Raw genomic sequence first — 23,028 nt, forward strand, 5'->3', positions numbered from 1 at the left:
GCGAACTTAGCACCGCGGTGGGGGGGGGGGGGTCTCCACCAGGGGCCCTGGATTCGAACCTTTTTTTTGCCCCATGCGGCCTTTGGCCAGATAATCCCTTCCCCCTGCTGCTCCTCAATTTTCCTCCTCCGTATATAAATTTAGGGATCTAGGCTAGATGCTTTCCAAAGTCGCTTCCGAGTGGAATGTGGGTACATTGGACAGTATACTGGATTCCGCATCTGAAGAGCCGGGGAACCTCCGCCGCTTCTGTCACCTGCCTATGTACCCATGGGCATTGCTGTAAATCAGACTCGGACCCTGGGCCGGCATTATTGGAGGGGCCATAGAGAGAGAATTCTAGCCTGTTTGTCCTCCTAGAGATAGGAGAGAAAAGGAGCAAGACCCCAGCTGCTCTCCCTCACCACCCATCTCCAAAAGGATAAAATATACACAGCAGGCAGATGGCACAATAGCTCTCTCTGGGATACACTTGTTTTTTCTCTACAGCAGACTATTTTTCTTTCTTTCTTTCTTTCTTTCTTTCTTTCTTTCTTTCTTTCTTTCTTTCTTTCTTTCTTTCTTTCTTTCTTTCTTTCTTTCTTTCTTTCTTTCTTTCTTTCTTTCTTTCTTTCTACCTATCTATCTGTTTGTCTGTCTATACATTATATCCATGGTTCAAAACCCTTGGGATGTAAAGAAAAATCAACCATTCTGCCTTCAGGGAGCTTACATTTTATTTATTTTATAAAACAGCGTGCACATGGGCAAGTAGGCACATGACAGTTTCCATGGGGGAGACATTGAACAACTTGGGGGAGTCAGGAGAGTGTTCCTTTAGGATGTAGCATTTGACTTACTGAGTTTCTATTTACAATAGTTTACTATTCACAAAGCCTCATGTTAGGCTCTTTGATGTTTAATGAAAGTTTCTCTAAAATCTTGTGTAGCAATTGCTCTAGCGCTCTCCCAGAGTCTATGTATTTGGCTATATATCCTCATCAAGGTTCTAGGAGTACCTCTATGGAATTAGGGGTATCTTTCGCTAATATTATCAGCTTGTGTCCCTATTCAATCATTGTTAGCTACCTAGGGGCACAATTCTGTTTAGTCAACATCAATTAGCTTTTCCAAAGAGATATTTACTCCTAAGATTCAGCAAGAACAGATTAAATACAAATGTTTTCCCCCAAAACCTTGGAGTCACACTCTCTTATTCCACTTCAGTCTCTGGAGAGAGTGTTCAGATTTAATGAATTTTTTATAGCGAATTGTTCCCACCAAGTTCACATCCCAGCATGGACTCTGCCCTGAGACCTCCTGGTGAGGTCTTTGTAAATTGTAGCTTTTGCTCTCCTTCACTTAAAATCAAAGAACAAATGCAAGACAGAACCAAGAGCCAGAGTAATGAGTCACATTTTGAGCTCAGATAAGAAGGTTCAAGGCCCTTTCCTTTCTGCTTTCTCTCTTTTCTCTGACCATAATGTGACAGGCAGAAATGACTAAGCCAAAAGAAAAGGACGAGGTTCTAGTCGACCATTGTCTTTTGAATGACCACTTGAGGGTCTTTGAGGAACCATCCAATCCTAAGACTCTAAGAAGAATTTCAAATTCTATGAAAAAGAACCCATATTTATATTCTGAGTTCCTATTAGCAGACACTCTGACCCCTGGTATATCTCATTCCTTCTCACATTATTTTAACAGTCAATATTCATCATTTCTGTTTTAGAAGTCAAAGAGAAGAAGCCCTCTTCTTTTTCTGCTCATTCATTGTAAGGTTTAATTATTTAGAGCTGATGATTTCACTAATGTATCTCTCTCTCTTTATATATATATACATATATATATGTATACACACACACATATATATCTTTATATACATATATAACATACACAGATATAGTATATATAGAATCACAAGGTCTTAGTAATGGAAAAATGCAACTTAATTACTAATTTTCTTCTGATCTAGTGAGTACATATTGATTTGTGCATTTAGAAATGAGTTACCCAATAACCAGTGACTAAATAATACGTGCTTGATCTTTAAAGTGTTGAAGATCTATATATATATTTGTCTAGGCGTTGCTGTACATTGGCCTCTGTGTAAACAAAACTAAACTACACACTGAGTGAGTGCAGATGTTTGTTTGATTTTGGAAACTCCTATTCGGAGAATTAACTAGCACTGGGCAATGGGGCTTTGTCCCAGGGTGCCATCAAAAAAGGCATGCTTCTTTCTAGTAGTTGATATGACTTCATGCTAAAATTCTCCACCATCTTATTGTCCTGAGTTGGCATTTCTCTCTTCAGGCTCACTTTGCTCCACAATTCCTATTGAGGCAAAGGTCAGAATCAATGGAGGCCACACTCTCTCCCAGTGTAATAACCCAAGGCTGTTTTGTTCCCATGTTACCTTGCCAACTTCTCCCATCTCTCTTCAAATGAATTTGTTCTCAATACAAGTATTAATAGTTTTATCCCTGCCCTACTTTAGTCCATATGGAACAGAAGGTAAACATGAATCAAGCAGATTTAGCAAAAAATAGACGTATGTTATATTTGGTCCCCATCATTTTCTTCCTTGTGTGTGATGATCTATTGGTGAATAGCTAACAAACTTTGTCCTTCTCCTCTTGGAATCACTGCACATCCCATGGCATGAATCAACGGCTGCCTCCGTAGACTCCTTTTCTCTGATATAATTCTCTATCCTCTCACCCTCAGCCTCCTCAGCCCCCTCCTACTTCGACTCTTTTCTTCAATTATGTCTTCTCTCACACTCCCAATATCCAATCAGTTGCCAAGTCCTGCTGATTTTCACCTCAGTAACATCTATTGAATATATCCCCTTCTCTCTTCTGACCCCGACATCACTCTGGGGCAGACCCTCATCATGTCACACTGGACTGTTGCAATAAGCTGCTACCTCAAGTCTCTCCTCATTTTAACTGGTCCTTTACTCAGTTACCAAAGTGATTTTTCCTAAAGCACAAATTTATATCACCTGCTACTTAAAAAGCTGGTGGTTCCTTAATACTTCCAAGATCAAATATATCCTCAGTTTGACTTCTAAGGCCCTTCATAACCTGGTTTTTTTGTACCTTTCCTTTCCAGACTTCTTAGTCCATGCTCCCCCGCCCATTTACTTTGTGATCTAATGATGCTGACCTTGCATCACTATTCCTCACACAAGACACTCTGCATTTTTTCTACCATTTTATTTAAAAATGTTATTTGAGGGTGGCAGCTAGGTGGCGCAGTGGATGGAGCACCAGCCTTGAAATCAGGAGGATCTGAGTTCAAATTTGATTTCAGATACTTAATACTTCCTAGCTGTGTGACCCTGGGCAAGTCACTTAATCTCAATTGCCTCAGTAAAAAAATAAATTCATTTTTTTTCTTTTTTAAAAATAGCTTTTTATTTTCAAAATATATGCAAAAATATTTTTCAACATTCACCTTTGCAAAACATTTTTTCTCCATTTTACACCAATTTTTTCTCCTTCCCTTTCCCCCACTTCCCCTTCCCTAGATGGCAGGTAATCCAATATAAGTTAAACATGTACAATTCTTCTATACATATTTCCACAATTTTCATGCTGCACAAGAAAAATTGGATCAAAAAGGAAAAAGTGAGAAAGAAAATAAAAAGCATACAAACAATATCAAAGTTGAAAATATTATGTTATGATCCACACTCAGTTCCCACAGTCCTCTCTCTGGGTACAGAGGCTCTCTCCATCACAAGACCATTGGAACTGGCCTAAATCACCTCACTGTTGAAAAGAGCCGTGTCCAAGAATGATCATTATCTTGTTGTTACTGTGTATAGTGTTCTCCTGGCCCTGCTCATTTCACTCAGCATCAGTTCACGTAAGTTTTTCCAGGCTTTTGTGAAATCATCCTGTTGATCGTTTCTTATAAAGCAATATATTCATATACCATAATTTATTCAGCCATTCTTCAACTGATGGGCATCCACTTAGTTTCCAGTTCCTTGCCACTACAAAAAGGGCTGTCACAAATATTTTTGCACACATGAATCCTTTCCCCTTTTTTTATGATCTCTTTGGGATACAGACTCAGGAGAGACACTGCTGGATCAAAGGATATGCACAATTAATAGCTCTTTCGGCATAGTTTCAAATTGCTCTCCAGAATAGTTGGATCATTTCACAGTTCTACCAACAATGTATCAGTGTCCCAGTTTTCCCACATCCCCTCCAATATTTATTATTATTTATCTTTTCCTATCATTTTAGTCAATCTGAGAGGTGTATATTGGTACTTCAGAGTTCAGACTCTGCATTTCCACTGACTATTTCTGGAATGCTCTCCTCTTCTTATTTTTGATTTTAGTTTTTCCTGGCTTCCTTTCAATCCCAGATAAAGTTCTATCTTCTACAGGAAGCCTTTTCTAATCTCCTTTGATTCTTGTGCCTTCCCTCAGAGATTATTCAATTTATTCTGCATATCACTTGTTTCAACATAGGTGATTGCATGTTGTCTTTCCCGTAAGACTGTGAGCTCTTTGAGAGCTGGGGTCAAAGAATCATAAATCTCTTTTTATTATTATTGTAGCTTTTTATTGACAAAACATACTCATGGGTAATTTTTCAGCATTGACAATTGCAAAAGTTTCTGTTCCAACTTCTCCCCTCCTCCCCTCCACCCTTCCCCTAGATGGCAGGCAGTCTCATACATGTTAAACATGAGGAATCATAAATCTTGAGCTGGAAGGGATAAAAGAATTTTTAGTTGCCTAATGGATAACGCCAAATTCAAGAGTTGCTGAGTTTGAGTTTAGACACTAATTCTACAGAAAGATTTCCTGATTTATTTTGCTCATTGAAGAGTTAGACGACAATCTACATAGTTCCTAAAAAGCAGCTGTCATCGTGACAAGGTCAAAGAAGGATTCCTGATCTTTCTTTAAAAATGTAGCAATACTCTAGGCTAAGGATTTCAGGCAGGTACCTATTCTAAATATTCATCAATCAGATCTGGGGGAAGGTTGTTTTTATAATTCACTTTTAAGTTTAATTTGCAATATTAATACATTTTCCATCACTTTCTGATGTCTGGAAAATTAATAAAACATATCAAGCCCTGACATCAAGTGTTTGCTTATTTCTGAGATATAAATGCTCACACTGAAAAAAAATGACCCAGATTTCAGCTGAACTAGAACCCAACAAGGGACACGATAAGTTAAGCAGCATCTAGCAGTTATCAGTGAGGCAGTATATGGTGGAGATTAGAAAACAAAGTCTGTAAGGCACCCTAAAGCATCAGACACATGGGTTATCCTTTTCCATTTTTCTATCACATATGTTCTCTAAAATGTGCACCCCACCCCTTGCTTGTCACATATGTTGCTAAAATGTGTGCTTCTTCATTTGTAACATATGCATCTGTATGTTTGTTCTCATTTCTCACTCTGAGTATATTTGTAGAAAAATTTAACCTACATTTTTGGGAGAGATATTTTGTTACTATTTTTCTTATAATGTTATTTTTGAAAATGTCTTTTCTTTGAGCTAATTGTTTTCTCTGACTAGTGAAAGACAAACATAGGGGGAGATGTGAAATGATCCATTCTGGAGAGCAATTTGGAACTATGCCCAAAGAGATATAAAACTACATATGCCCTTTGATCCAGCAGTGTCACTACTGACTATGTATCCCAAAGAGATCATAAAAGAGGGAAAAGGGCCCACCTGTGCAAAAATGTTTGTGGCAGCCCTCTTTGTAGTGGCAAGGAACTGGAAAATGAGTGGATGCCCATCAGTTGGAGAATGGCTGAATAAATTGTGGTATGTGAATGTGATGGAATATTATTGTTTTGTAAGAAATGATCAGCAGGATGATTTCTTTTTTTTTTTTTTTTAGTTTCTTCTTTTAAAAAAATAATTAATTTTTAAAATAACTTTATTGATAGACCCATGCCAGAGTAATTATTTACAGCATTATCCCTTGTATTCACTTCTGTTCTGATTTTTCCCCTCCCTCCCTCCACCCCCTCCCCCAGATGGCAAGCAGTCCTTTACATGTTGAATAGGTTACAGTATATCCTAGATACAATATATGTGTGCAGAACCGAACAGTTTTCTTGTTGCACAGGGAGAATTGGATTCAGAAGGTATAAATAATCTGGGAAGAAAAACAAAAATGCAAGCAGTTTACATTCATTTCCCAGTGTTCTTTCTTTGGGTGTAGCTGCTTCTGTCCATCCTTGATCAACTGAAATTGAATTAGCTCTCTTTATCAAAGAGATCCACTTCCATCAAAATACATCCTCAAACAGTATCGTTGTTGAGGTATATATAATGATCTCCTGGTTCTGCTCATTTCACTTAGCATCAGTTCATGTAAGTCTCGCCAGTCCTCTCTGTATTCATCCCGCTGGTCATTCCTTACAGAACAATAATATTCCATAACATTCATATACCACAATTTACCCAGCCATTCTCCAATTGATGGGCATCCGTTCATTTTCCAGCTTCTAGCCACTACAAACAGGGCTGCCACAAACATTTTGGCACCTACAGGTCCCTTTCCCTTCTTTAGTATCTCTTTGGGGTATAAGCCCAGTAGAAACACTCAGCAGGATGATTTCAGAAAAGCCTGGGTAAACTTCTATGAATTGATACTGAGTGAAATGAGCAGAACCAGATCATTGTACATGGCAACAACAAGATTATGTGATGATCAACTTTGATGGACGTGGCTCTTCTCAGAAATACTCCAGGATAATTCCAATAGACTTGGGATGGAAAATGCCATTTGCACCTAAAAAGAAAACTGTGGAGACTGAATATAATTCGAAGCACATTCTTTTTATCTTTTAAGCAACTATTTCAATAATGTTTGAATGAATGGATAATTGGGGATGAAAAATGTATGAAGTATAATCAATATACTATCATTTTAGGAGTAACAGGAAGGAGGAGAAGGAGGAGGAAGAAGAATAGAGAGAGAAGAGGCAAGAGGAGAAAAAGAGGGAGAAGAAAAAGGCAAAAAGAGGAGGAATATGGGGAGATGATGATGATAAGAAAAAGAGGAGCTAATATTTACATAGGCCTTTAAGATTTGCAAAATGCTTCAGAAACATTTATTTCCTTTAATTCACACAACCCTGAGAAAACTGAGGTAGAGATTAAATGATTTGTACAGGATCACACTGCCAAGAAGTCTAAAGTAAGATCTGAATTCATGTCTTACTGAGTCTAAGTATGTAGTGCCTAAATGTTGAATTTTATTACTTTTAGAAAGGAGGGTGGGGAATAAGTGAACATTTTCCTAATGAGAGATAGGGTTTACATTTTGAAGAGTCTCAGGTAGCATCATATAATCATTAGAGTGATTATTTAACTAGTTAACTAGAAATTCATTCCTTGAATGTAGACTTTAATGGGTTGATCTAGAATTGGATGTTACTCTTTTGTTTAAGTTAGAAAGAACCATGAACTCTGACCAGATTTCTGGGACACTGGTTTATTTTGATTCCTCATGACCATGGTAAGAGGATGTTGAGATATTGCACATACTTCCTTTGCTTTCCCTATTGTTCCAAAACTTTACCAGAACACGTATGAGCTACAGATATAATAGTTTCAATTAAGGGGCTTAGGGCCAACTTGAGTAGGTCATCGCTGAAGAAATAATAGCTCTCAGATGTGGAGCCAGAAGGGACCTCAGAGACCCAAAGAGGCCAAGTGATTTGCTCCCTATCACAGAGGTAATAACTAGTAGAACTGGAATTTTCAAACCCGGGGCCTCAGACTCCTAATCCGGGGCACTTTCCTGGCACATTTCTTCACCCTCTGAATTGTACCCATTACCTGAAACAAAGTCAGATTTGCTCATAGTGTTTCACAAACCTATTTTACAAATAAGGAAACTGAGGCTTGGAAAGGTTCAGTGAGGGAAGGAGCCTTTTGCTTTTCTGTAATTTAGGTGTTCATTTTTTGGGGTTCAAAGCCCCTTTCTGGAGTAGAAAAGGCATCCTGGCCACATCCCCATCAGAGCTCTTACATAGCAAGGGAAAGCAAGAGGGGATGGGAATGAGCCAGGGATACCCTTCCTAGTCCAGAGAGGGATCTTGGACCCCAAAGAACCCTTAACTCTTCCTGGACTCATAAGGCTTGCCACTCTGGCCTGATGTCAGCACAGCAGCAAAGCATGAGACTGTCTCTATGGGCATCTGCCTGGTCTAGTTCGACCTACGTGCTAACTAGTTTGAAATGATATCCATTCACTATCCCGGATGTGAATATGTCCATTTAATCCTTCAACTTAATGGTTAGCATCTTGCTGTCCTTTGAAGCAATAAGTGGTAATCACAAGGCGGGGTTTACTCTCATGTGGTGTGGTTTGAGTCTCTGAAACACTGAGTATCAGAAGTGGTTGAAGTTCCTGACAGTGTCCAGTCCTCATCTGCTGTGCTCTGGAGGAAACGTAGACTCAGAGGCACCCAGCTGGGGCCCAGTGCTCCCACTAATCTATCAGGCTGCTTCTAATCCCAAGGTGAAATCCAAATGAGTCATTTAAATGTTAAAGGGTTTTGGGCGCTCATAGGAGAGGTGGTGACATTTTTCAAATTTGGGAAGCCACTTTTGGGGTAACTTCCCTTCTATGGGCAACAACATAAATTGCTCTTTGATTTGGAACTATGCTCAAAAGGCTGTCAAACTGTGCCTACCCTTTGACCCAGCTGTATTTCTACTGGGTTTATACCCAAGGAGATCTTAAAGGAGGGAAAGGGACCCACGTGTGCAAGAATGTTTGGCAGCCTTCTTTGCAGTGGCTAGAAATTGGAAATTGAATGGATGCCCATCAACTGGAGAATGGTTGGGTAAATTGTGGTATATGAACGTTATGGAATATTATTGTTCTATAAGGAATGACCAGCAGGATGAATACAGAGAGGCCTGGAGAGACTTACATGAACTGATGCTAAGTGAAGTGAGTAGAATCAAGAGAACATTGTACACAGTGGCAACAAGATTATGTGATGATCAAATGTGATGGACTTGGCTCTTTTTAACAAGGTGATTCAAGGCAATTCCAATAGACTTGAGATGGAAAGAGACATTTTCATTCAGAATGAGGGCTATGGAGACTAAATGTGGATCAGATATTTTCACTTCTGTTGTTTATTGGAATACACGGGAGCCACCTGGCAGTGGCTGCTGGAGATCCAACCCAGAATGGATCTCCTCTTGTGAGAGGATGAGACAAGGAGACTGAGAGGCAGTTGCTGTTCTCTGACCTCTCTGACTGACCTCTTTGACTTGCCCCTTAATATATGACGCCTGATCATGGGGTAGAAGATAAGAATTACAAGAAGAACCAGAGCTGTTCATGAGAATGATCCTTCCAGAGTTAAGGAGGAAGAGCCCCAGTAAGACTTTTTTTAATTGGAGTTATCAAATGGGCCAACACATCAAAGGGCCGAGCCAGGAGACTGGTGACTTAAATGCCTATTCTGACTACAATCCTCTTCTCTATTTAAAAGTTTGCCTCAATCAATACCTGCTACAATCATCCAGAAGTGAAAATGCTGTTTGCATTAGTGCAGACCATGCGGTGGTGGGGAAAATAACAGCAAAAAAACAAAAAAGGGGAATTGTTAAGGGATGGGTCAATTCTCTGAGAGCCTCCACAGCTGTGGATCATAACATCTGAAGGAGTTGCAGGGCAGACTTTGCTGACACAGGCGTTGCAGACTGGGAACGAGATAAATTGGAGGCAGAGGGAAGAGGAGAGAGGTCAGACAACTCAATGGCCTCTCAGTGGGGAAGTGAGAGAACAGCAACTGTCTCTCAGTCTCCTTGTCTCATCCTCTCACAAGAGGAGATCCATTCTGGGTTGGATATCCAGCAGCCACTGTTAGGTGACTCCTGTGTATTCCAACAGTTATTTGCTTGTTTTTTTTTTTCCTTAAACTTATTTTTTCCCTTTTGATCTGATTTTTGTGCAAAAATGTTTAGAACTGCACATATGTAACCTATGTTGGATTACTTGCTGCCTAGGAGAGGGAGGAGATGAGGAAAGAAGAGAGAAAAATTTGGAACGCAAGGTTTTGCAAGGGTGGATATTGAAAACTATCTTTGTATTTGGAAAAATAAAAAGTTATTAGAAAAAATTTACTTTTTCAGGAATAAAAATTAATTATCCACACCTTTGCATTGAGTGGCATCTTAGAAGCAAGTGGAGGAATTGAATGCTATAGGCCACAAATTTCCGGAAAGAGCATGAGAATGTGTTAGAATCCTTACAAGCTGTTAAGTCATTAGAGTTGATAGAAACAATGCTTATAGTTCATACCTTTGGAGCTCATATCTTTAAGAGAGTTTAGATAAGAGCTCATACATTAGAGTTCACAAGTCCGGAGATTCACACCTCCCATAATCCCACTCTCTCGGAGGAGGAGTCAACCTTTAAGAGATCATATATAAGAAGCTCTTAGAGCTTCAGTCAGTCAGTGGGTCAGTTAAGGAGATTGAGAAGCTAATCTGCAGTCGGGCAGAACCAAGATTCAGAGAAAGCTGGAGGCTGAAGCTAGCAACAAGAGCTCTCGGAACCAAAGAAAGCTAACTGGGCTATTCTGGAAGAGACAATAAACGATCTGAACTTTAATCAGCTAGCTGCACTTGAAGTGATTCTTACTAAGAACTGAAACTAAGGCTGCTTCCAGAAACTTCTCTGAGAAACCTGCTCCCAGAGAACCATCATATATATTAGAAAAAGAAGAATACCACCACAAGAATTGGGGCCTATTTTGGACTTAAAACGTCGCTTTATGAATCATGTTGGGAGAGAAAAATCAGAGCAAAAGGGAAAAACTATGAGAGACATAAAAAAGGGAATATAGTATGTATTGATTTACATTCAGTCTCCATAGTTCTTTTTCTGGATGCAGGATGGTATTTTCTGTTCGAAGGCTATTGGGGTTGCTTTGAATCTGAGAAATATTTTCAAAAAACTTTGTGACATAAAAGGCTTCCCAGTGCTTTGAGAAGTATGATTCAGAAAGTTTGTGGAGTCTTATCTGTTTTTGTGGGAAAAAGAAGCAGGGTTTGGGAAAGTAATCAATCTTACCCAATGGGGGATAGAAGAACATGGGAGGCACTAAAGTCCAAATCATTTTTCTAATTTACTCAAAGTTTTGATAAAATAGAATTCAATTTATTAAGTCTGTATTCAAAATTACCATTAGTGAACAACGTACATATGAAAACTCTTCTCAGTGTATCCATATCTGAATTATACAATCATGAAAAAAACCAAAGCACTAATCCAGCAATATGACAAACAGATCCCCACATATAGTCACATTATTCCCACTCCATCTTTCAGTAAAGTTTTGTTTAAAAAAGGGGGAAAAAAGGCTTCTTTCCCCCCCTCCCTAAATGGACGTGTGACATTCATTAATACTCATTGCCCTATGGATATAACTGTTATTATTTCCATCATTCAAACAGGAAGCTCAGTCCTTGAGGACACCCACGGTTCTGCTATACAGTTAGCAACATCCTGAGATAATGAGCTTGGCTAATGTGCCTGGTACATAGTGTGTGCTGATGTTCTAGAAACATCACAATAAGAGGTTCATTCCAGCTGGGTTAAGACTTGAAAGGGTTTTGCAAGCTTTACACAGAGTCCCTAAATGGACACATTTAGGACTTTCCATTGGGTACTGTGTGAGATGGCAGAGTTTTTCCCTGAGATCTGAGTAACAGAATTTTTGCTCCATTGTGGCCTTGGATTTGAGAAGAGATGGAGGTGGAGGGGTGAAGGGTGAGGAGAAAAAGTTGTATCGGGGGGCTGTTTCTGCATCTCAGCTAACCCCCAAATGATGGAAGTCCATTTCTTCTCTGGACAGAACAGCAGAGGTTATGACTGAATAGTTCTTGCCTCTTCTTAGTCAAGGCTTCCCAATGCTACTTGCAGCCACAATTCATTCTTCACAAGTGAAGGCAAGAACATGATTGTAGTGACTCGGGGTCCCGAGAAGGGGTTTCCCATGGCCACACATTTGGGGTAGTTTTTGAGAAGTGCTAAAGGGTCTAAGTTTAAGCCTCTTGTTCCCCAAATTTATTTCAAGTTCTGACCAGGCTGGAAGGGTGAAATATGCTCCTGATCCCAGGATGTTTTTTAGGAAACTTGAACTTTATTCCTTTTAGTTCTATCAGAACTGGAAACCACCATTAGGAAATACCAATGCTGTGCCATAAAAAGCTGCTTCCTTTCTTCCTTCAATGACTTTCTAAGACTTAACGAACTTGCATCTCTAAGGACCCCTAAAATAAGCTAGTGTTTTTTGAACCAAGTATAAGCTCAGATCTAGAATGACCTTTGAGTGCATTATTTTATAAACAATAGCATTAATGACAATACTTTGATTCTATTCAAATTCCTATGAAAAAAATGAAACATAAGAAAACAGAGTGTTACAGGGATACTGCAGAAAATGTAGGTGATGTGATTAAAAGCTATCAACCAATTAAAAAAGACTTAAATGTGATTCAAACAAATTCCTGGATTATCAACAGGAAATCAGGGATATTCAAGACACACCACCCAATTTCATAAATATTATATCATAAATATTATCCCTAAGATAAATTAGGAACATCAATCTTAATTAAATTAAAAGCTTTCTTGATAGCTTACTGATATAGTGCTGGGCCTAGAGTTAGGGAGACCCGAGTTCAAATCCTGTCTTAGACGTATATACTAGCTGTATAACCCTGTTTAAACAATTAATATGTCTCAGGTTCTTCCTCTATAAAATGAAGTTAACAGTTACCTTACAGGGATGATGTGAGGATTAAGCGAGGTAATATTTGTAAATCTTTGAGAACCTTAAAGTACTATATAGATGCCAGCTGATAATGCAGTTCTTTTCCCCCATTCAGATTTGAGTTTTATGCTCATGGGACACTGCTCACCCAGGCGTCAAGCCTGGGGCTGGAGGAAGATGGGGCTCTGTCCAGGATCGATCCCCGTGGTCAGCAGAGATCACCCGGAGGCCAGCTTCCTCCCGTACCACAGCAGATAGCACAGGTATGCCCATTCAGTGATCTTCTAGTTAATTTTTGGCACAGTTGGGGATGCTCAATGGAGTTTTTCTTTAAAGTACTGTTTTAAGAATCCTGTTCTGGAGTCACTCTAGATCAATTCAGGCTATTACACTGCAAAGGTTTTAGACAGAGCTATGGTTTGGTTTTGCTTGGCTGGAATAGTCAAACTAGGACCCGAGTTTGTCTTTTTATTTACAGCAAACATGCTACATGCCTTATTTACTGGATTTCAGAATCTCATCTTGAAGCCGGAGAGCTTCGTCCTGATGACTAGGACACAGATTTAGGCCAGGAATTCTCCCAAGGCTAAAAATGAAGAAGAGAGACTTCTGTGACTGAGAAGATCCTCCATGGCAGGCTTGTGGAAAGCCATACTAAGATTCACACAAGATGAAATGTCTTGGAACTGCTAGCTGGATCCGTGAAGGAGCTAAAAGTCATGGTTCGGGCAAAGTAATCTAAAGTTTAAAAATTATCTAAAACTATGTCATTCATCATAGCCAAGGTAAAAAAAGCAAAACTTGTGATTTTTATTATATTTTAACTTTTAACTCTTGTTTATGAAACAAGATCCTATCTGCTAAAACCTGAGTTACTTGCCCTCCAGAGACGGCAATCCTGAAGGACAGCCATGGCTGGTTGCTTGCATGCTACTTGTTTTTCAGAAACGGAGCAAGAATAGAGCCTGCATTATTGTCCTCACTCTCTGTACTGTACAGATTGTACTTCTCGATGTACTGCTGGACCGCCTCGGGCACCAGGTAGCGGACACTCTGGCCTCTCCTCAGAGCGCGCCGAATCTTTGTGGACGAGACGTCATTGGTGATCCACTCGTTCACCAGGTGAATGTTGCTCCTGTGCTTCCAAAGAACATCTGACTCGTAGATAAACTTCTTGGTGTTATTTCCAGACCGGGTGATGCACACAAGCCCGTACTTTGCCACAATGGTGGCAATGTCCTCCGGTTTCCACAAGTTGGGAACAGCAAAAGACTCCAGAAAATCTGCCCCACATAGCAACTTTAACTCTGGTGGACCTGGGGAGAAGAACAAAAGAATATTTTGTTTTTTTTTTAATTGAAAACTTAAATGCAAAACAAGAAAAAACAAACACTGTCATGTCTAGCAGAACATCAAGGATTTCAAGAAAGCATATATTATAGAAGACATATTCATGACTGTCCATCTTTCCTCTGCTTCCTTGTAGGTCCTCTTGTGTTCTCTGCTGTGTACTTTTTACTTTATTCTTTCTCCCCCTTTCCTTCCCACCACATCCCTCAAGAAGCCTGCAGTTAAACATAGATTTATGTATACATATAAATCATATATACATATCTACACATCTACATATGCATAATACACACATGTACCTATATACATACATATATATACACATACATCTAAAACAACATTAATATGGCTGACATGTAATGTAGATTTCTCTCTTGAGGATCTTTTTTAAGTCTGATTTTGTCTGAGATCAATGATTATTACTCTTAATTTTTTTCTAATAAATTCTGCTGATGATCATTATTATTACGTTTGTGCATATCTCTTATTTCCTATCCCTGTTAATTCTTCTACTTTAGTTCTGTAAACTTGCCTTGCTATTACTTAACCTTCCCACTGCTCTACCCATGAATCCCTCCCTTATCTTCTCTCCCCAAGTTTCCTTCCCTCTTTATCCCATTCCCATTAATCCACATACCTTCAAAGAGGAGATTCTTTGTCTCAGTGCTACTTAGCCTTAATCAATGAATGCAAGTGGCCTTAGCCAAACTAAGATCTAGTGAAGACCTTAGCTTCTAAAGGCTTCTAAAGTTCTCCCAGTGCACCCAGGGCCAAGTCCAGTCATCCTGTTCTATAACTGGCCGCTGGACCCAGATCATCCTGGAGGGAAAAGTGAGGCAGGTGACCTTGCACAGCTTTCCCTTGCTTAAATCCAATTCACTTGTGTAACATGGCATCACCTCCTGTCAGAATGTCATGATCCTCTCTTTGAGAACAAAGGACGAACAACTTATTCCTCTCCCATTAATCTACATACCCTTCTCTATGCCATCTCATCCTATTCCGTCTCCCCTAATTTCTTTATAGATTTTGGAGGGCACTATACCCTTTTTGGTATATATAAATATGTACGTATTGTTCCCTCTTTAACCCATTCCTCATGCCAGTAGGTTTTCAAAACTACCAGTCCTCCTTCCCCATTTAACTCCTCTGTGTTGGTTCTTGCTATCACAACCTCATTTGTATAGCATAATTATTATTTTTACCCTTTTCCTAGACAGTTTTATTATTTAGACTCATATCATACTCAGCTCTATCCCAATCTTTCTTTTGGAATATCCAATTGCTAAAGTCAATCTTAGATATATGGTTTACATATTCATGTATGAAACAGTTTGAACTTATCAAATCCCTTGAAATTAGTTTTTGATGTTGGCTCTTATATGTTAAATTTTTTACTGAGTTCAGATTTGTTTGAGACAAAATCCTGAAAATCTGAGAGTTTGTTGAATGTCCATTTTTTTCCTCATTCAATATTATATTTGAAGTACATTATTATATTTAATTTCAGTACAATATTATATTTAATTTTGCTGGATATAATATTTTCAGCCACAATCCTAGTTCTTTTGATTGTCAGTATATAGTATTTCTAAGACCTGCAGGTTTTTTTTTTTTATTATATTTGCTAATAAATCCTGATCAATTTTTATTGCAGCTCTAGCACACCTGAATTGTTGTTGAGTTTTGTTGTTGCTTGTAAAAATTTTCTCTTTGATCTGAAAATTTTGAAATTTAGCAATGCTATTTCTATGTTTTTCTTATAGGATCTCTTTGGTAGATTTTTTTTCTATTTCTACTTTCCCTTCTTGTTCTAGCTCTTCAGAACAGTTTTCTTTACTTCTTGAATTATTGTATCAAGGTTCTTTTTTCGGTCATAGCTTTTAGGGAGTTCAATTATTCTTAAGTTTTTTCTTTTTCTATTTCTACTTCTCCCTCTTGTTCTATGACTTCAGGACAGTTTTCTTTATGTCTTGTATCAAGGTTCTTTTGTGGTCATAGCTTTCAGGGAGTCCAATTATTCTTATGTTTTCTCTTTTTGATCTGTTTTCCAGATCTACTGTTTTTCTTAGAAGATGTTTTTCATTCTCCTATTTTTTCTTTATATATATATATATATATATATATTTTTTTTTTTTCTTGGTCTACTTCACTGGCTTCCTCTTGCCTAATTCTAATTTTCAGAGTTATTTTCTTCTTTTTCTTTCTTTCCTTTTCTAGTTGGTTGACTTTCTCCCCTAATTTTGTTTTTGTTATTTTGGGCTTTTCTTCAATCTTTCTCATTTGATTTTTAAAGTCTTTTCTTGAGTCCTATAAATTCTTTTTGGGCAGGTAGCCATTTAAACATTATTCTTTGGGGTAGCAGAGTTTTTTGTTTTTTGTTTTTAACTTTGGTATTCTCATCTGAAGATGAACCTTGATCTTCTCTACTGCTATAGTAACTTTCTATGGTTGAGTTCTTTCTCCTTTTCTTGCTCTTTTTTCTTTTAAATAAGAATTTCAGGGTGTAATCACCTGTAGTCCTGGGGTAAGGAGGATGGTGCCTCCGGTTTCAAGTCTTTCTTCAATTCTCCGTTCTGACATGAAACCCCAAGCTAAGAACTCTATCCTCCTGTAAGTGCCAATGGTTAGCAGCTACCCTGCCCTACTGCTTCTACACTTACCATGTGTTGGTGCCTTCTGCCAAGGGCTTCATCTCAGCAGCACAGCTGAGTCTGGCATCCCTTACCTGTACAGATTCCTTCAAATTCCCAGACTCAGACCCTGGACTCTGTGGGTCTAGCTGAGGCTATCTCTGAATCCAGCTAGCCTGAGGGCTCCCCTCTTCTGTTTCAACAGAGCCTGGAGGTGTTTATGGTTCATACTGATTAATCCTCAGTCATGGAATTTTTTTCTTAGGGGCTTCTCCAGTTGTCCTAGGAGGGACCTAGGTTCTGCCCCAATTTTTGTTTTTCACCAATCGACATTCTCTCTGTGGTGCAACGTTGTTTCCTTTGTGGGGGAAATCTGGAGAGAGTAGAATTTTCTGATCTATTCTACCATCTTCCCACAATCCTCCAGTTCAAAAGAATGTTTTTAACAGGAATTTCTCCATCATCTACCTCAACAAAGATCTTTCTTAATTTGTCAAACAGCAGCTGCAAACTTGGGACTTGATTTATCCCTCACATACCCCTATCTATGCCCTTCTCCACCCTCTATATTAAACCTAATAAGGAAAAGGAAATCAGTGACTGGGTGCCCTAGGCTTTAGAAGCAACTCTTCCAATCACAGGCCTCGCTGGAAGGCCCCATCCAACATACTGACCCTTTTTTGGTGGTGCTGAGGGCTTCGGTTCACCTGCATCTGTGTCATCAATCCTCTTCCTCTTCCCTCCAGGAAGTATTGGGGAAGGAGGGCTCACGGTGCTACTGTCAAAGTTCTCAGCTTCCAGTCTCTGCTGATGGTAGCTGCAAAAGAACAAGAGAAGCCCATGGACACTCAGGCAGGAGTTCAGACAGAAGCTCTGTCTCCTCTCCTCCCCTGTATCCCCCAAGTGAAAGCAGAATGGGGGCTCTGTCTGCTCAGGAGCAGGACTTGAGTCAAGTCAAGAGGGAGAAGCACAGATCCAGAACACTTTCATCCAAAGACAGGGCGGCAGAAGGAAGGTGGCTTCTTGCTGAAGTTCCTAAGTCACAGGAAGAGGAAGATAAAATGGGAAAGAATCGTCTTTCTTTAGGGTATGAGATGAAGATAACCTTTCTGGGCATACAAAAGAGAAAGTAGCGAGAGCATCGGGCATCCTACAGGTCTCTAGCAGACAGTCTTAGGGAACACAGATAGAGTGGGTGTAGAAGGAAACATGCAGCCCCGCACCCCCACACCCTCAGAGGGGGACTCTGCCTGACTGCTTGAGTCATGGTCCTTGGGTCCACCTGTAGAAAGGGCTGAAATTTCTTCAAGTCCCTGGAGCAGATCCAGGGGTGCCCCTGAGGCAGCTACTGAGCCCCAGGAGCTTGGTCTGTCCAGGCACAGTCGGGCTCTCAGTACGTACCTCAGCACTTTGGCTGTCTCTAGCCAGTCCTTACTGCAACTTTCCCAGGTGTCTACCTCCAGCCATTTGGAGGATTGGGTGGCAAGCTCTGCCATCTTGATTCTGTGTTGGGCACTGATCAGGCCTTTCTTCTTATATGCATCACCAACAGGGGAAATGATGCCTTTAATAACATTATATTGTCCTGGATAACAGAATTTAAATGAACAGTAGTTAGATCACTCAGATTTTTCATGCAGTGCGCGCATTTTTATGGGCAAAAATTCTGCCATATTTTGATACTGCATCATGGAATAAAGGGATCCTGGATACCGAAGCTCTGCCATGTCAGCTTGATTCAAGCATAGCAAAATTTACCAAGAGAAAAAGACTACATGTTGGGACCCAGTGACAAACCATGTGTCTGACACACACAAAAAAATCCAATTAAAAACACGGAGGCTCATCCCTAGAGCATGATTGGATCAGAACAGGCCAAAAATTATCTTTTAAGGTATGTTGAAATTGCAATCTGTATTGGTGAAGGAAATACCCATACATACTGATAAAGAAATCCTTCAAGGAAGCAAGAATCATAAACAATTTTCTTTAAACTGGAGAACTCTTTACTCACCTTTTAACTTAGCAATAAAACCTCCCAAACCTTAGTGACAGAAGTCTTTTTGACCAGCACAAAAGACCCAAGAATAAAAGGAGTTATAAGCTGTAGACAGCTTAAGACAGATTAAGAGGAACCTCAGAAGTTATCTTAATTCATCTACCCCCATTATTTAACAGAAGAGCCAACTGCTATGATCAGAGCACAGGACCTTCCCTTATACTGCCAGACTTGACTACTGAGACTGCAAAGTTGCTGAGATTTCTAGCAGTTCTCCTCTATTTGTAAAACAGTTCACCAAATGATTCCTTTTAAAGGACCAGAATCTTACTGCTTGCTGGAGCCCAGGAACCTCTGAATGTGGCTGTCACTTAAATGATGACTTAACTCTGTTGTGTCTGAAGAATGGCCAAGTATCTGTCTCATGAAATCTCCTTGGGGAAGTCCTTTGCCAAGAATTGTGTGGGGGAGCATATCACTTGATCTGACCTGGCTCTGAGGACACACACACACACCCACACACACACACACACACACACACACACACACACACATTCTCTTTCTTTCCCCCATCCCCAAACTTCTAGAAACAGTTGGGCTCAGTCGGCCCAGACCACAGCTTAGAATTCAGTGCTTCCACCTAAGAGATTTATATTCCAGGTCATACAAATGGAGCTCAGTAGAGGATCCTATTTTCTATTTTCTACTTGAACAAATTGCAAGGACAGGAAACTGCCTACTCCAAGAAGACTCCAGAGGAAGAGTTCTTTTCTTTTTTAGTTACAATAACATTCTTGTCTTTTGTTACTTCTAATGCTCGCGTTAACCTGACCACTTTCCCCCTGGCCTACATGTCCTTTTCTATAACAAAAAAACATGAATGAAACCACGCCATGTCCTGGTACTGCCTCATGCCCACCGGGGGCAGGCTGGGGAAGTGTTTCACCAGCAATTCCCACGACTGCTCAGTCTGCAGGCCAGAATCCCCAGACGAGTTCTGATGGGACAGTTGCCTAACGTTCACCATGAACAATTTCAACCCAACACCACGGGACCTTCTTCCCCTGGTTCACCAAGTACATCATAAGTTGGCTGTGAAGGGCAAAATCTCTGGCTTGGTGCCTTAAATCAATGAAATTAATTCTGCCAAGCAGTTCAGCCAAAGGCTCTTGAAGCCAGGGCCTGTGAATTTTCAGGGGATGAATGTTGTTAAAGATTTCTATTTTCTCTTCTTTAAAAGTGTAATAAAAAATTAATTAGTCATAAATCCTGATAAACTGGACCCTACTTCTTCAACAGTATGCTCTCCTTAGTGTATAAAATTAGAATTAGATAGAATGTGATCTAATATGGAACAATAAACTTAAGTATTTACTACAGCATTGGGCTAATTGTTGGGATGGGGAGTGGAGTAAGGGATGGGAATGGGGGACAAGGAGAATTAGAATTATCTAAGACATCCCTGATCTCAAGGAGCCTAGGCACTTATTAAAAGAATAAAGCACCAACTCAGGTATCTAAGACAGACTATTTCTCAGTAGTTATTAAATGTATTAGAGATGCAGAATCCCAGAAGCCCTCCTCCCACCTGTGTTCACTGTGCAAGCTGGACCTCATACCTGAGACACACTTTCACCTGCAGTTTCATTCCCCAAATCCTTTTCTGCAAGATTACCTCCTCAGGGCAGCCTCTGGCACTGGCCCTTCTTTCTCCTACCAACTGAAAATGTTGCCTCCCCCTTACATGTTCCCTGAGTGCTGTCAATGTTTGGCCAGCACTCATCGCCCATCTGAAATTCTACTTGTTTTCTTTCCACACCACATGAAAACAAATTCCTCAAGGACAAATGTTTCCTTCCTTTGTATCCTTTTCAACACCAATCCCAATACCTTGCCCATTGGATAGACAGAATCTGTGATTTCAGTAGTGTCAAACTCCCAGGGAGGAAATCCACTTTATAATGTGAGTAGCCACCTCTGCAACTCAGAGTCTCTGAGAGGGAGGCTGCTGTGCACCAGAGTAAAAAGGGCCAGCTTTGGAGTGACAGGACCTGTGGCCAAATCTAACTTCTTAGACTTTTGCCCTTCACAATTTCCGCTCCTGAAAAAGGAGAGGGTAAGACTGAGGGGCCTCTGAGGTACCCCTCAGTTCTCACATTCTGTGCCTGCTACTCCAAGAGCTCATGCAGGAAAAGACAAGGGAAGGACTTGTCCAGATCTCCTGAATGTCCTGCTGGCTCTTGGTTCACCTGGAGGAGACTCATACACTAAAGGAGTTTTCTATGCTGAGCTGATGGCATGTGAAGGTTGGGTAGGAATTTGATGGGGAAAGAAAGTTAGGGAGGCATTCTGGGTCTCAGGCTACAGCATGAGCCAAAGCTCAGAGGTGGGAGAAGTGTGTCTGGGGAGCAGAAGTGTTCCGTTTGGCCTGAGTACACAATATGCAGAGGCCACTACAAGATGGGGGGGGGAAGACTGGGGGCTGCCTTGGGCCTCGAATAGGAAAAGAAGCCCGATCCTCCTCCAGCAGCACTTAGGAAGGGCTACAGAAGACTTTGGAAGGAACAAGAGTTCCCCCCGGGCTGGAAGCCAAGCAATCACACAGGCAAGATTGACTCCAGCCTTGGCGGTGTTGATCATTCCCTTACCTGTCTCATTCATGTAGTCCTTGGCCAGCTCAAATAGTCGCAGGTGCATGATGGTGATGGGATTAAAAGAGCCACAGGCCAGAAGAACCACCTCTTTTCTGTTGTCCAAATTTTCCATGCTCGAATCTATGCAAGCCACTAAAAGAAAGAGGAACAAACGAGGATGGTGAGCAGCAGCATCAAGGGATAGGGCATCTCTTTATTTATTTATTTTTTAATGAGACTATATTATTTTATTTATTTTTTCTTTTCCAGTGTCTATAGCAATCTGGCCCATAGTAGATTTTTTTTTTAATTTTTATTTAATAATTACTTTATATTGACAGAATCCATGCCAGGGTAAATTTTTTACAACATTATCCCTTGTACTCGTTTCTGTTCCGATTTTTCCCCTCCCTCCCTCCACCCTCTCCCCTAGATGGCAAACAGTCCTATATATGTTAGATATGTTGCAGTATATCCTAGATACAATATATGTTTGCAGAACCGAACAGTTCTCTTGTTGCACAGGGAGAATTGGATTCAGAAGGTATAAATAACCCGGGAAGAAAAACAAAAATGTAGATAGTTCACATTCGTTTCCCAGTGTTCTTTCTTTGGGTGTAGCTGCTTCTGTCCGTCATTTATCAATTGAAACTCAGTTAGGTCTCTTTGGCAAAGAAGTCCACTTCCATCAAAATATGTCCTCATACAATATCGTTGTCGAAGTGTATAATGATCTCCTGGTTCTGCTCATTTCACACAGCATCAGTTCATGTAAGTCTCGCCAGTCCTCTCTGTAGTCATCCTGCTGGTCATTTCTTACAGAACAATAATATTCCATAACATTCATATACCACAATTTACCCAGCCATTCTCCAATTGATGGGCATCTATTCATTTTCCAGTTTCTAGCCACTACAAACAGGGCTGCTACAAACATTTTGGCACATACAGGTCCCTTTCCTTTCTTTAGTATTTCTTTGGGATATAAGCCCAATAGAAACACTGCTGGATCAAAGGGTATGCACAATTTGATAACTTTTTGGGCATAATTCCAGATTAGGGCATCTCTTTAAAAAACACAATACAAAAGGGAAGGGGATCCCCATGTGCAAAACTTTTTGTGGCAGCCCTTTGTGATGACAAGAAACTGGAAACTGAGTGGATGTCTATCAGCTGAGGAATGACTCAATAAGTTATGGTATATTTAGCTATGGAATATTATTGTTCTATAAAAATCATCAGTAGGATCATTTCAGAAAGTCCTGGAAAGACTTACATGAACTGATACTGAGAGAAGTGAGCAGAACCAAGAGAACATTATACACAGACTTGGCTCCTCTCAGCAATACAGTGATCCAAGACAATTTCAAAAACTTGGTGCCATTAGCATCCAGAGAAAGAACTATGGAGACTGAATCCAGATCAAAACCCATTATTTTCACCATTTTTTTATTTTTATTTTTTCTTTCTCATGATTTTTCCCTTTTGTTCTTACTTTTCTTTCACAACATGACTAATATGGAAATATATGTTTAATATATTGTATACATGTATAACCTTTATCAGATTGCTTGTTGTCTTGGGGAGGGGGGAGGTAAGGAAGAGAGAGAGAGAAAA

At 40.0% G+C, this 23,028-nt stretch overlaps 1 protein-coding gene across 2 annotated transcripts in view; it reads right to left on the minus strand.

Moving 5' to 3' along the window:
* Positions 1-11,156: 11,156 nt before the first annotated feature.
* NMNAT1 (nicotinamide nucleotide adenylyltransferase 1) overlaps positions 11,157-23,028 on the minus strand; it is a 55,120-nt gene continuing 43,248 nt past the window's right edge. For both annotated transcript variants that reach the window (XM_051988613.1, XM_051988612.1), the window contains 4 exons: positions 21,427-21,564; positions 18,181-18,364; positions 17,454-17,596; positions 11,157-14,112 (listed from right to left, as the gene is read on the minus strand). In XM_051988613.1, the coding sequence (XP_051844573.1) occupies positions 13,727-14,112; positions 17,454-17,596; positions 18,181-18,364; positions 21,427-21,544 (831 nt within the window). In that variant the 5' untranslated portion in view covers positions 21,545-21,564 and the 3' untranslated portion in view covers positions 11,157-13,726. The remainder of the gene's footprint in view (positions 14,113-17,453; positions 17,597-18,180; positions 18,365-21,426; positions 21,565-23,028) is intronic.

This window comes from Antechinus flavipes, chromosome 3 (genome assembly GCF_016432865.1).
Source record: "Antechinus flavipes isolate AdamAnt ecotype Samford, QLD, Australia chromosome 3, AdamAnt_v2, whole genome shotgun sequence".
NCBI lineage: Eukaryota > Metazoa > Chordata > Mammalia > Dasyuromorphia > Dasyuridae > Antechinus > Antechinus flavipes.